The 14,507-nt window shown below is 54.6% G+C and overlaps 1 protein-coding gene across 1 annotated transcript; it reads right to left on the reverse strand.

The window, feature by feature from the left end:
• Positions 1-640: 640 nt before the first annotated feature.
• Mafk (MAF bZIP transcription factor K) lies at positions 641-12,519 on the reverse strand. Its single transcript, XM_059248794.1, has 3 exons — positions 12,330-12,519; positions 3,385-3,464; positions 641-2,518 (listed from the first exon to the last, which is right to left on the reverse strand). The coding sequence occupies exons 2-3, from the start codon at positions 3,418-3,420 to the stop codon at positions 2,084-2,086; spliced, it is 471 nt and encodes a 156-aa protein (XP_059104777.1). The 5' UTR covers positions 3,421-3,464; positions 12,330-12,519; the 3' UTR covers positions 641-2,083.
• Between the last annotated feature and the right edge of the window lie 1,988 nt (positions 12,520-14,507).

A 14,507-nucleotide genomic window follows, 5' to 3' on the forward strand; every position in this document is an offset into this window, starting at 1 on the left:
AGAAAGCTAAGCCTCATCAGGGAAGGACCAGCCCAGGCTGTAGGGCAGGATGCAGGGTTCCCACCCACATCACCATCCACACACCGGAAGCATCTCAAACAGGAAATTCTTTATTGCAAAGATACAAAAGCAGTCACAGCGACATGTACAGCAATAAATTAGGTGGTGGCCATGAGGCGGGGCACAGACAGGGGTCAACAGTCTGTGATCTCTTCTCAATAATTTATAACATGGGGTAGGAAGCACAAAAAATAAATATTGAAATGAAACTGCCAAGTAGCAGGTGGCTGGGGACACCAGGCCTCTGCGTGGTCAGCGTGTGTCCCTGTCACCTTTTGAAAAAGTAAAGCTTGCTTTGAGAAGTTGGAGGAACAAGACAGAAAACTCACTTTTATCTTAAATAAAAACATCCATATATTAAATTGTGACGATGACATTTCAGTGACATAGAGCCACGGGGCATGCTCACACCCTTCCCAGTCCCCTCCAGGCAGGTACGCTGCGCGGGTGCTCCAGGTTGTAATGAAAGTCCCGTCTACCCTGAAGGCCAACAGTATGGAGCCTCCAAGGCTCAGGAGGGCACCACGGGCTAGGAGTGGGCAGCAACCCACAGTCAGTGGCCATGTGCCTAGCACTGGAGACCACTCATCCAGTGTGACACCTGCTGGAGCAAGTTTCACCAGTGACCCAGCATGCCCAGCGCCGCCACAGAAAGACTGAGGAAAGCCGTTGGCACCCTGGGCCTCCATCCATGGCCAGTTCCCCACCCCACTGTCCAACCTACTCTGCAATAATAAAGATCTACAGTATCAAACTGGGAAAGAAAATTGTTATGAAAAATCTGTACGATAAAATGTGTATATAATTATATATATATATATATCTTCTCTCTCTTTAAATATCCCATGGTCCTTATTGATATCCAATATGGATTACCTACCAAGGCTATGGTTCCAACAGTGCTTTCTAAGTGCCTGGCTTTGGCTCAGCCTGTCCCCCACTCCCTGTCCACCATACTCCTCAGGGCCTGGAGGTCTTAATCCCTTCAGTAAGAAAGCACAAGATGGCCAATGACCCAGAACTCTATGAAGGAGGGATAGGCGGGTAACAACTGGGCACCAAAGCTGCAGAGTATCTGCACCTACAGTCTGCCCTGGGCCCCTGCTGACACCCACAGGGGGTGTGCCCACAGGCCCTCCAGATGCACCCTTTGTCCCTCCGTACTGTCTCTTAGGCCTCTTCCACATCCCCTGGGCCGCCAGGACTTCACCTCCTTCCTATTTCTTCCTAGCAACAAGACACATCTTAACTGCCATTCCCATATCCCTCAACCTCTCTCAGGCTTCACGGGCTCCCCTCCAGCCTCTCCTCTGCTAAGCCCCAGAGAACCCAAGCCCCGTGGTTGGCTGGCTCTGTGGACAGGTGGCCTGCACCATGACGGGCATCCCCCTTAGCTAACAGACCCCCAGGGACATTCCAGGACATCCATGCAACCCTCAGCACACATACTGGACAGGCTCTGTGAGGCCACCTGGCCCAGCGGCTTCCTGCCGTCACTGGCAGCCTGTGTACACACAGGAACACACGCACTAGCCCCTGTAGGTGACTACACTGGGAACTGTTTCCCAGGACACGGACCTGACTCTAAGGGCCAAAGCAGGTTGTAGCGCCCTTTGATAAGGACAAGAAGGCCAGCGCCCCGAAAGCGACAGTATGGTGTCCACCCCAGCTGGAGGCCCTCAGGGGATGGCACTGATGGTGCTGACAGACAGGCACCGGAGAAGTGGAAGACCGGGCCTCACTCCCTGCCCCAGGGGCCTGATTGTTCATCCCGGTGGCCCACGCAGTTGCTGTCAGCGACTACACACACCCGGGGAAGGAAAGATGTGAGGGGGTTGCTTGCGGCACCGGCTCACGAGAGAGAGCCTCCCTTTTTTCCTGCATCTGCCTGTCCCCGCTATCCTTGCCCTCCGCCCCACAGGGTCCACAGTGGGCAAGTGGCCATGAGGAATCTGTGCCAGGGAGCCCGGGATAGGCGTGAGGGCTGTGCCACTGCCCGCGCCCTGCCCGGCCCCGGCAGGCACTAGGAAGCGGCCGAGAAGGGCACAGAGGTGGAGGAGAGCTCGGCAGATTTGACGATGGTGATGACACTGGTGGTGGCCACCTTGGTGGGTGTGACAGGCCCTCGGGCCACGGTGCGTGCGAAGGTCTGCAGAGCCTCGTACTTGGAGCGCAGGGCATCCAGCTCCAGCCGCATGCTGCTGTTCTCCCGGGCCAGCTTCTCTACTTCCTGCTGCAACTCGACACGCTGCCGCTCCAGCTCCTCCTTCTGCGTCACACGCTTGATGCGGCAGCTCGCTGCGTAGCCGCGGTTCTTGAGTGTGCGCCGCCGCTGCTTCAGCCGAGTCACCTCCTCCTTGGTGAGCCCCCGCAGGTGCTGGTTCAGCTCCCGCACCGACATGGACACCAGCTCATCGTCACTAAGCACAGGGGCGTTCTCGCCCGCCTCCTTCTTAACCTAAGAGCCAGATGAGCAAGCAAGCGTTAGCACAGGGGGACCCAGGGTCACGGCACAGTCACCGAAGGCTGGGATCCGGTACTACAAAGGTCCAGCAGTGCATCTCACCTGCCCTGTGTCCCCATCCTACAGCAAGGTGGCAGCATGGGACTCCAAGATTATGCCCATGGCATGGTGCCACAAACTACCCCACTGCTGTTGCTATGAACCTTCTTTGAACAGGGAGGACCTGACAGCCATTCCCTCGAGAAGTAAGGTCTTGGTCAACTTCTTAAGCTTTCTAGATACACAAGGAACAGGCATATTTCCCCTCAGATGCTCTGGCCAAGCATTTCTAGGCAAGGGACAGGACGATACAGTAGCCTTGCCCTTCCCTCACATCTACCCACCGGTGCAAAGCCTGAATCTGGCCGGTCAAGGCTCACTCAAGGGAGCCCAGCACACAGCACGCAGGAGCCTGTGAGGCAAGGAAGCTGACTCAGAAGCACCTTTGGTGATAGAGGCTGAGAAGGCCCAGAAGGTAGGAAGGGCCTGGGCTGGCAGAAGGGACACCAGCTTACCTGAGGATACCGCTCTGCCCACCTGGCACTAGGGGAAGAGCCTGGGCAGAGGAAGGGCCTGTGCATGCAGCCCCAAGCGCTACTCAGCACCTGCCTTACCACCCCTCCGCCTGTGAGCTACCTCCCTGGTCATCAAGGCCAGGTTCTTCTGGGCCACTGTCCCACCTCTCCTGGGATCCTTCCCCACTTCCTGAGGACAAAGCTGACCTCATTTTCAAGGGGCAGTGCTGTGAAAGTGGGGCTGTCTTCCCTGTGCCATTCCAGGACAGTGTCAGTCACAGCCCACGCTGGCCCAGCCCGCCTCACCTTCAATGCCTTATTCGGCTTGGGATTAGTCGTCATAACCCGGGCCCTGTCACCAGGACGGAACCACCAGGAAATTGTCGCTGGAAAGACACAGAAACAGCATGGGTTAGGACCTAGCAAGCTAAGGACATTGCCTCTGAATAACAATACTTGGAAACAGTTCTGCTCTCAACAACCCAAGACAGTAACAATAAAACCTTAGTTCCAAAACAAAGTGAATGCACATGTAAGTTGATGTGTTCCCGTCCCAGTATGTCTGGCCAGCAACTCTACAACATGTTTCAGAACAAGTCCAATTCAGTTACAAAGTAACATGTCCCCCACCCAGTTCACAAGAGCTTATGACAACGGTTCTCAACCTTCCTAAATCTTTCTAAAGCTGGGACCCTTTAATGCAGTTCCTCATGTTGTGGTTACCCCCAACCATAAAATAATTTTCATTGTTACTTCATAACTAATTTTGCTACTGTTGTGAATCATAATGTAAATATTTGTGTTTTCTGATGGCCTTAGGCAACCCCTGTGAAAGGACATTCAACCCCAGAGGGGTCATGACCCACAGATTGAGAACCACTGTCTTAAGCAATCTGGCATGGGCATCCTGGCCAAGCTGTAGCTGCCCAGCAGGCAGAAGTGAAACCCAACCACACTTCATGATCCAGCATCAGCCTCCAGGGCAGACAGGTCCCCTAGGTCAACAGGACCTGCCGTCCGGTTCCCCATCCCAGCTCATGCCCGCTCATCCCAGCACTGTGGAGTAACTGCGCGTCATGAAAAATTGTTGCTTCCTGCTCTGGGTCTCCCCCTCCCCCCAAATTCAGACAAGGTATTTACAGCTGTGGGGTACCAGATGCTGCATCCTCAAGACCAGAGGGACCTGCCAGCAACAGAGCCAGCTCTAGAAGCGGCAGTACTCAGCTCTGAAAGAGGGTCTTGGGACAGTGTCCCTTAGCAAGAGCTCCTGATGGATCACCAGGGAGAAGGATGGCCCTCTCCCGAAACCTCATTCACCCCCAAAGACAGATGGGTACAGAACACCTGCCACTCCTCCCCAGCCCCGCCCTCCCGCAACCCATGGGACACCTACCGCTGTGAAGGACACTGCAGGTGTGACATCACCACTCCTCCCAGGCCACCCCAGCCCCTCAGAGTGACCCCCAAGGCCCCTATGGGTGGGGTGGGGGCTACTGGTGGATAGCAGTTCAGAGGATCCAGCCAGAGACACAGACAGAAGACTGCAGCCACCTGGCAGACCCACTGGGCTGTCTGGCAGGACCTGTGCCTGTGGCCAGCCCGCCAGCCCCCTTGCCCGCCCTTCTCATTCTCCCGTCTGCATTGTGTCACACACCCTCATCATTCATGAAAAAGCCAGCCAAAGCATCCCAAGCATGATTCCCCTCTGATAGTTGCCATGGCGACCTTGGGACGTAGCCAACCCCCCATGGTCTCCATGGCAACGGAGAAGCCCAAAAGCATTGGGGACTTGTGGGTCAAGCCTGTGCAGAAAGACAACCCGAGGCTCTCAGGCAGTAAACAAACCCATTCATTCCCTGACAACCGGGGAAGGGGTAAGAGGGGCGGGCGGGCGGCCTTTGGTGGGATGCACCTCCACCTCTTGTATTTCAAACCCTGACAAAGACAGTCACAGAACAAGAGACGTCAGGGAAATCACACAAAGGAGAGTGTAGAGGACAGGCATGAACAAGACAGTGGGTGACCTCCACTGTCCCCTCCCCCACAAACCTGGGGCCCTGAGTCCCGATCTCTCTACCCTGTGATCCCACCTCTGATGGGGTCCTGTCTCCATTGCCCACCACCCTCACTGCCAAAATGCCATCAGTGAGACACAAGCTATTGACTCTGTCAATAGACACCCAGCACCCTGGTGACATCACTGGTCACTCTCAGAGGCAATGACAACAGGCAGAGCAGGACAGGGGCAGAGCCAGCCTAGAAGAGGCTCAGGTAGACCAGCATGCATCCTGACACTACCCATCTGGGACCTGAGGTGGGACTAGAGCTGGTGGGGTGATCTAATGGAGATAAGAGGCCACATGTGGATGGGGCAAAGTCTGTATCCAGACCCCCTCCAGCTCCAGCTGGGTTACAGTAGCACTGGGCAAGTCACAGGCTTCCGCCACTCCATTAGGAACTCTCAGGAGCCAGGCACCTAGGAGCCCCGGGAGCCCTGAGAAAGTTTTCCGTAAAGAGGGAGGAGGGGTTGGGCATCTCTTCCAACTTGCAAGCCCAGCGTCAGTGACATAGCTATGTGGTGAGTCACAGGCTGTTTACAGAGCCGGCTCACATTCCCACACAAGGACACCCCTCCCACCCGCATGCTCACGGGCCCCAGGGGCCGCTGCCAGCGGAAAAGGAAGGTGCTGGGGAAGAAAGGGGACTCCACACAGACCCACGGTGCTGAAATACGCAGCCAGGGCTCAGCTTGGGGCAGGAATCTTTCCACTCCCGTGATGATGGTGCTGTGACATCAAGTGGCCAGGATGTGCACAGGGCAGGGGCCTGACACTGGATGGCGGCCACCTGGTCAGCAGAAAGGGCCCCTCCCTGGCTCTCTCCATGTACACCCACCTCATGGGGTCCTGCTGGGGTCTGGGTTAAGGGATCCTCTTTAGTCCTCAGCTGGCTTAAAGAAGACACATGAAGCCAAGAGGCCACGGACAAATGCCAACCCCTGCCGATGCTCGGGTCACTTCCTCAGAAAAAGATGGAGAAAAGGCACCAGAGGTGGCAGGTGGTCCTGGCTGAGAAGACCCCATTCAGGAGTCCTGGGGGCACACTTATGCTGAGCTACTACGTTTACCCTGGCTTACCCTGCCCCAGCTAGGCTTCTGCCTCTGGAACCCTGTTCAGCAGGGACACTTGGACACTCACCAAGATAATTCAGACTTCATCCTGTATAGCCAACAATATAGAAGTCTGTCCAGGTGAAAGATGAGGCCCACGTTGGCCCTGGGTCAGAGGTGTGCCCTTCTGCCTGCTGCCAATCATGGGGAACAGACTGGGGGACAGACAGAGATCTTCAGCAACTTAGTGTGTGGCTAGGACGGTGCCCCTGCCTCAAACACACCAAGCACATGGGTACAGTCCCAACCTATCCATCAAAGGTCAAGCCAAGTCTGTCATCCTAGCACCTGGGAGGCTGAGGGTAAGAGGATCACAAGTTGAAGGCTAGCCTGAGCTACAGTGTGTGTTCAAGGCCACGCTAGACAACTTAGTGAGACCCCGTCTTAAAATAAAAGGAATGTAAAGGGGTCCTGAGAAGAATGTGTTGTTTGGAGGTTTCCTGTGGTGCTGGGGATAAACCCCAGGACTTGACGTGCCACTGAGAGCCTTGCCCCAGCACCAAAGAGCCCTGTGTTTGTGACAGACGTTTGTAAGACAAATGTGATATCAACACAGTGAGCCACTCAGGTCAGCACAGCACTTGGAGCTCAGAGGCAAGGGGCTGGTCGCAATTTCAAAGCCAGCCTGGACTATGTGGGGAGATCCTGTTTCAATAACAAATACATAAAGGGGCCACACTGTCATCACAGCACTGGGGAGGTAGAGGCAGGATGATTAGGAGTTCAAGGTCATCTTTGGTCTGACTGGGCACCTGGAGACCCCGTCTCTAAACAAAAACAAATCAGCTTGTTGTTTTTCGAGACAGAATTTCTTGTGTAGCCCTGGCTGTATTGGGATTTGCTCTGTAGACCAGGTTGGCCTTAAACTCAGAAATCCGCCTGCCTCTGCCTCCTGAGCTGGGATTAAAGACGTGCTACCACCACTCAGCAAAAAACAAACCACTCTCAATGGCTTCTGTAACTCTCAGGGGGCCTCAAGGTCGTCTTGCTGAGCCTGGGGTTAGAGGTTCAATGGCCACAGTCAAACCACACAGGACACCAGACTGAGCCATAGGAACCCCCAGAGAAGCAGCTGACCCGCTCCCGTCATTCCTGTTGCCTTTTGCAATTTGAAAAGGCTATCAAGAGATGTAACAGTGGGAGTCAAGACAGGGGTCCTGGGCAGCAGTTCTAAGTCACCAATCCAAGCAGGGCACATCTGGCCAGCAGGATCTGCCCAGATCCTCTGATAAACGCAGCCAGCCCTTCTATTTCAAGATGGACTGAGGCAGAAGGCCCTACGCATAAAGAACAGGGAGGCACACTGCAGAGTGTGAGAATCCAGCCGGGGCACCCAGGGACAGCAGGCAGTCCAGACAGCCTGTGGTCCAGTAGACTGTCCTTCTCAGATACGAGCGAGCCAGGCATAGCCTCTCCTATCTTACTTTCACCCCCCTTAGCTGTCCCTCAGCCCTGTGCTGCCCTGACTACACTACTCGGGGCATGTACAACCTTGGACCTCCCTCCCTGCATGCCATCCTGGCAGTCCTAGCACACGGCAAGCAGGACCAGGTCCAGGTCCAAAGGAGAAATAGACAGGGAGCCATGGGGACCTTGCTACCAGGCCTCTGGTGGATCAGAAAAGAAGGTCCCACGGTCTCAAAGAGTCTCCATGTTCTTCAAGGTAACGAGCCTGGATCATCCATCTCACTCTCTGCTGCAACTCTAACACCAACCTGAGGGTTCTGGATGATTCCCCCTGTTCCACAGGGTGATAGCAACCGCAGTTCCCGGACCCTGGCTCCTACAACCCACTCCAGCTGACAAAGATGTGTGCTCTTCAGGTTCCTGGTCTCCCAAAATAGGGAAGGGAGCAGGGAGCAGGAAGCAGGGAGGATGAGGATGGGTGACACATTGTGTCCAAGGAAACAGGTTCAAACCCCAGACAGCAAGGGCACTCTCAACAGTTACCAGCCACAACCTAAAGCCACTAAGGATGTGGACACCTCTGTTTGGGAGCCTTTGACAAATATCCAGAGGCAAGTCCCCTTTCCAGGACCCCAAGGGGACATGGGTCTGACACATCACCGGCACACAGTGGGCACATGCACGCAGTGGGCACATGCACGCAGTGGGCACCTTCTGACGAACAGCACCACAGCCGGTCAAATGAGCCTCCTCCCACTACAGACCACTCAGATCTTACTGTGCCCAGCTCTGGCTGGCCGCCCTCCCATAAGCCACAACTGTCTGCCTGGCCTAGAGGACGTCTGGTCACCTTGCATTTGCAATCTCAGGAAGCTGTGTCATCCCAGCTACATCCAGAGGTGACTAACGCAGCTTGCAGGCTGACGGCAGGCTGCATGGCACGGCCCCCTCAGCTGTGGCTGCCCTCCCTCTGCCTCAAACCCAAACCCCCCCTCCCTGACTGACTGGCCCTCTCTGCCACCAGGTCCTTGTTGGGGTTCGGCCTTGTCCCTGGTGGTCCTGGGGCTTCAGCTTCCTTCTAACCTCCATGTTTCACTGGGGATGTCCCCTGAGAACAGCTAAACCCAGATTTGTGTATGTGTGTATGTGTGTGCTGTCGTTCTTCAGATTGTTTACCTTGTGTTTTCTTTTTTAAGCTTTTTGTTTGTTGTTTGCTTGTTTGTTTTTGTTTGAGACAGGGTTTCTCTGTGTATCCTTGCAGCCTGTCTGGAACTCACTCTGTAACCAGGCTGGCCTTAAAACAGATCCGCCTGCCTCTGCCTCCCAAGTGCTGGGATTAAAGGTGCCACCATCACCAGATGGCTCTTTTTAAACTTTTAAAAATTACATTTATTTGCTGGGCGTGGTGATGCACGTCTTTAATCCTAGCATTTGGATACCAGAGGCAGGTGGATCTCCAGGAGTTTGAGGCTAGCCTGGTTTATATAAGGGGAGAGAGAGAGAGAGAGAGAGAGAGAGAGAGAGAGAGAGAGAGAGAGAGAGAGAGAGAGAGAGAGAATATATATATATCTTGCCAAAGTGTGTGTGTGAAGGTCAGAGGATAATTTGTGGGAGTCAGTTCTTCCATGATGCAGGTCTTGGGGAACTGAACTCACACCATCAGGCTTCATGGCAAGCACCTTTACCCCCTGAGCCATCTCACTGGCTACACCTCACTGTTTTAAAACAGGGTCTCTCAGTGGCCTGGAACTAACCACTAAGGCTAGGCTAGCTGACCAGCCAGAGAGGCTCAGTGATCCTCCAGTCTCTACTTCCCCAACACTGGGATAACAGAGCGTGTGACCACACCTAACATCTTTACGTGGGCTCAAGCAAGCACTTCATTGACTGAGTAATCGCTCCAGACCTGTTTGTTTAAGACAGGGTCCACATAGCCCAGGCTAGCCTGGAACTGACCTTCTTCTCCTGCCTCCACCTCCCAAGGGCTGGAATTACAGAACCAGCTCTTAACCTCAGCCCCAAGGTCTCCTGCCTAACCCCAAGCATGGTTCAGCTTCGCTCCTTGGTACAACAGATTCCCAGCTCTGATCTTGGTGCCTCAAACTTAGTCCTAGTCCTACCCGTAACAAAGGACTTGGGGTTCCCTTCTGAGCTTCCTGCTCTGGGCTTCCTTCTCTGGCTGATGAGTGCTCCCGGCTGTGGTGGACCGAAGGTCTCCATGCCCCACCCTCAACTTCCACTTCTTCCAGAAAGCCCTGCTCTTTGGGGAGTCAGACATAGACCTGGTTCTAGAAATTTTTGCTGTACAATGAGCCCCTGTCAAGCAGAGAACTTATGTGACTGATACCAACTCCCTCAGGGTATCAAGGCACTAAAAAAGGTCTGTTTTATAGGTAGAGGCAGGGATTTAGACAGGGAAGGAAGCCTAGGAGAGGGTGTGAGCCTTCCCCCTACCATACCAGATAACCCTATGGAAGAGCGGGCAGGTGGGCCACCAGACATGACAGCCCCTAACCTCTAACCCTGACCTCTGACCTCAGGCCAGGCCATCACCAAGCAAGTGATGTAGGCTGCAGGACCCTCCCCTACACCAGGCAGCACATGATCACCCAGCTCAGGTCTACCTCTGTGAAATTCTACAAATTTTCAGATAACACTTTCAATTTCCTGAAACTTCAGTTAAGAGGAAATATAACGCATGTGTGACTTATAAAAAGCAAAAGTAAATACAAGCGACCAGGCATCTTCCCGGAGCGGGGGACAGGGAGGGTGGGGCGGGAGAATGAGTCACTGTTTATAGCTCCCGAGAACGGCCACACAGAGAATTCTCCCAGCTGGCCTGATTTCCATTTCCCGTGTGGACTAGACCCGAGATCCAGAAAGTCCACTCCAAGAAACCTTTAGACTCGGAACAGCCAGGGCAGAAACAGACATAACTTCTTGGTCTAGACTGCGATCAAGAGTTGCCAGGGACTGTAAACAAACCCTGGGGCCGGCAGAGCCCGGGACTGAAAACTGAGGGTCCCTGAGATAGAGTGACCAGGAAAGTCTCACCAGAAGCCTTGAGGGTGCTAGAGAAAGGGTTGGGACACAGAAAGAGCCGACTCTCGGGGAAACATGGCCTCCCGGACCCTCTGTCCAACTACCATTTTTAGCAACTACCTGGAAAGTACACAGCCCTGAACTTGGAACCTGGCCCTACAAGCCCAGCTCAGTTCAAGAACAAGAGGGGAATGTACTGCAGAGAAGCCTGGCTTGGTGGCTTTTCTTTTTTGCTCTAACAAATGCTTTATTTTGGAATCTCAAGAAGTTTAGTTTTAAGTTATACCATTAGACTTATTTCCTTTACCAAGGTCAAACTCGTAACATTTCTCCTGTTGATTTATCTAAGGAGCGAGGAAGGTTTTGTCGTCAGTAGGGGCTGTCCACAGTGACACAGGCTATAGGTATGCCCTGCCTATCTACAGCTTTACTAAATCCATCCACATGCTTAAATCCATACCTTTTTGTTTTGGTTTGTTTTCTGGTGACAGTCTCACTATGTAACCAAGGCTGGTACTGAACTAGCTATGTTATGTAGTCCGGGCTGACTTCCTGCCTTAAACTCCCGAGTGCAGGGATTATATATGTCCCACATAACAGCTTTATATCAACGCCCCCCCCCCCTTTTAAAGCTCCCTGGCCCTAAAAAATCAGGCTTGAAAATGTCAGCTTGAGGCATCACAGTACCCACGTGCAAGCCACCAGACGCCTTCCGAATCGTGGTTGTTATAGTAAGACCTCAGCAGCGCCAATCCCGGGGTCCCAGAGCTGTGTCTGGTGATTCCACAGAAACGGATGCTCTGAACTAACTACCAGCTGTGGCATAAGCTGGCTTTTTGGAACTGGGGGCACCGGGCAAGAGAAAGGTGAGTGCTTGTCGGTCAGCTGGCGGGTAAATTATTAAAATGCATCTGTGTTGGCTCTAAGAGCTGTGTGATAAGCAAGACTCAGCCTAACTTCACAAGAGAAACAAGAGCACCAAGCTGCCTGGCCTCCCAAATATCGACTGCCTGTGAACAGGGCAAGCTCTGGTAGGCTGGAGTGGCTGCCATCTCCGGCTTTAAGAATGCCAGGAGAGTCTCTCCCGTAAAGGGACCTAATCCAGGCACCTAGGACCCATAAGACTTTCTCCACCTGAGGTCTGCTAGATTTTGCTTCCGATTTCTCGTCGCAACATTCTTCACACACCTATCCGCTCACCGTACAAGGGGACCTCACACTTTAGAGTTGGAAGGGACCTTGGCCCCTGATCACACCTGAAGAAAAGTGGCGGAAGCGATAGGCTGGCCAAGACGGTCACCTGCCTCGCTCCTCCACCCACAGCTTCCACATCCGGCACCGCTGGCCGGTCAGCTGATTAAAAAGGGACACCACTTATCCAGGCCCTTGCGGGGTCGCGGCTGTGGCGGGGGTGGGGGTGGGGGGTGGTCCTACGCCGACGGAAGTGGCCAGGTGCGCACGGCTCCCGGGAGCCGCTCTCCCGCACGTGGCGGGTCCCGCATGGGCCCTAAGCCAGGTCCCGCTTGGCACGTGCTCGAGGCCCAGGCTGGGCCCCGCGGCCTCCGGGGCGCGCCGCCTTCAGGTGCGCGAACTCGGGGTCCCCCTACCCAGTCCCCGAAGCCCCTCACTCACCCGGGTCGCGCGCGGGGCCGGGCGCGGCGGCTCCTCGTGGACACGCACTCTCCACGCGCGCCTCTGCTCTCGCCCTCCCCGTAGTCGCCGCCTCCGCCTGCGCGCTCCGGACTCCACGCTCCGACTCGGCGAAGAACAACAAGTCCCCGCCGCCCGCCGCCCGCCGCCGGCTCCCCAGTACTGACACCGCTTCCGGGATCGCGCGTCGAAGCGCGTCACCGCCCCGCCCCCGCGATGGCCACGCCCCTATCCGATCACGCCTCTTGCTGCTCACGCCTCTTCGCACACTAAAACCACGCCCCCTCGGGCCGAGCGTCGGCGCCACGCCCCCTGTTGGCCACGCCCCTTGCTTGCCTAGTCACCGACTCCACCTAGATCCTTCCACGTGCTGTTGTCTCCATTCTGAACCCGTGGCCCTGTCCATCTCCAGCACACCCGGGGCGGGGTCAGTGCGCCCTTCCCAAGGTGGGGGATAATAGGCGAGCGTGACGCACACCCGGGGTGTCTGTGCCCCATGTTTCCCAGGCCTTTCAGTCTGGGCACCGTGTCTCTATGCCATGTGCTTACCCACTGTGATCCTGAGGCCGCAGCTGCTGGATCCTCCCAGGCCCTTGGCAGAGGGAATGCAAGCCAACTGGGTGTGGACCATGTTCTGGACATAACACCAAGTCCAGGTCACGGAGGCGAAGTGAGCTGGGCGCTGGGAAGTGGGTCAGTTACACCACATATGTGTGTATGTACGTATGTAGACTGGTGTGCACATGCTACCTCGCATCTGTGGAAGTCAGAGGCAACTTTAGGGAGTCGGTTCTTTCTTTTTTTTTGTTTTGTTTTTTTTTTGTTTTTTGAGACAGGGTTTCTCTCTGTAGCTTTGGTGCCTGTCCTGGATCTCACTCTGTAGACCAGGTTGGCCTCGAACTCACAGAGATCCGCCTGCGTGCGCCACCACCGCCCGGCGGGAGTCGGTTCTTTATTTGTCCCATATGGGTTCTAGGGATCGAACTCAGGTCGTCAGGCATGGCAGCAGGTACCTTTACCCGCTGAGCTATCTCACTGGCATTGGCTTGGAGCTCCTGATCCTCCTGCCTCCACCTCCTGAGTGCTGGGATCCCAAGCATGCAACACCATGCCCGCCTTCATTTCTCATTTTTTTAGTAAGCAATGGATAGAAAGCCATTTCTCTCCAATGTGGGAATGTGCTGGTGTTTGGCTCTCCTCAATACGCCTTGGTGGGAGACAAGAGCACGGTTCAACTCAGAGCCTCCTTTACTCCAGCCCAATGCAGTGGTCTGAGTCCTAGACGCTTGCCTAGGAGTACCAAGATGTCCTTGGATGGGAGCCATCTTGTCCCAGAGGAAGGACACAGTTGGAGGGTGATGGTCCTGCGACCCTTGGATGGGAGGCAATGCCCAGAATGCATTTTTTTTAGATTTATTTATTATGTATACAGTGTTCTACCTGCATATATGCCTGCAAGCCAGAAGATGGCGCCATATCTCATTACAGATGGTTGTAAGCCACCATGTGGTTACTGGGAATTGAACTCAGGGCCTCTGGAAGAACAGTCAGTGCTCTTAACCTCTGAGGCGTCTCTCCAGTCCCAGAATGCATTTCAACGTCCTCCATTCAGACCTAAGTGATGCCCAGGGCTAAGAACCAAGTGAACAGGAGGCACACCCCAGCCCTAGCAACAGAGACCAAGGCTCTCAAACCCCCACACCAGGCCTTCCTAGAACTTTTTGGAGTGAGTCATGAGGCACTCTGGACACATGTTGGGGACAACTGGAGCAAGTATCCTGAAGCCCTTGGCTTTCTGTGCAGTCAGTTCCACACTGTAGCCCAGAATGTTTGCAGACACCATGACCTGTTACAATGGCCTCCCACCTATGCTTGCTCCTAAATGTTCTTCCGGCACTGACCACTAGGGGGAGCCATCCCGGTCTGCCTGTGTCAGCTATGACCTGCCTACAACAGCAGTGACAGCAACACCCATATCGCCAAGGTATTTTCAGAGCCATCCCCCAAGATCTGGAGGATGCGTCCCTTCATCCTCACCAGCGCTCCCGAGACCCCATGCACAGCTGGACCTGTCCCAGGTGGTCCTCTCTGAGGGACTCTCTCCCAGAAGTCCAATGGTTTGTGTGGGACTCTCTTCCAGAGGTCATGGAGATTTTGTTA

The sequence above is a fragment of the Peromyscus eremicus genome, chromosome 23, assembly GCF_949786415.1.
Source record: "Peromyscus eremicus chromosome 23, PerEre_H2_v1, whole genome shotgun sequence".
Taxonomy (NCBI): Eukaryota; Metazoa; Chordata; class Mammalia; order Rodentia; family Cricetidae; genus Peromyscus; species Peromyscus eremicus.

Coding starts and splice junctions, on each gene's coding strand:
- Mafk (XM_059248794.1), bottom strand. CDS start 3,420: ATGACGACTAATCCCAAGCCGAATAAGGCATTGAAG. Junction 2,519..3,384: donor AGCCGAATAAGGCATTGAAG/GTGAGGCGGGCT, acceptor TCTGGCTCTTAG/GTTAAGAAGGAGGCGGGCGA.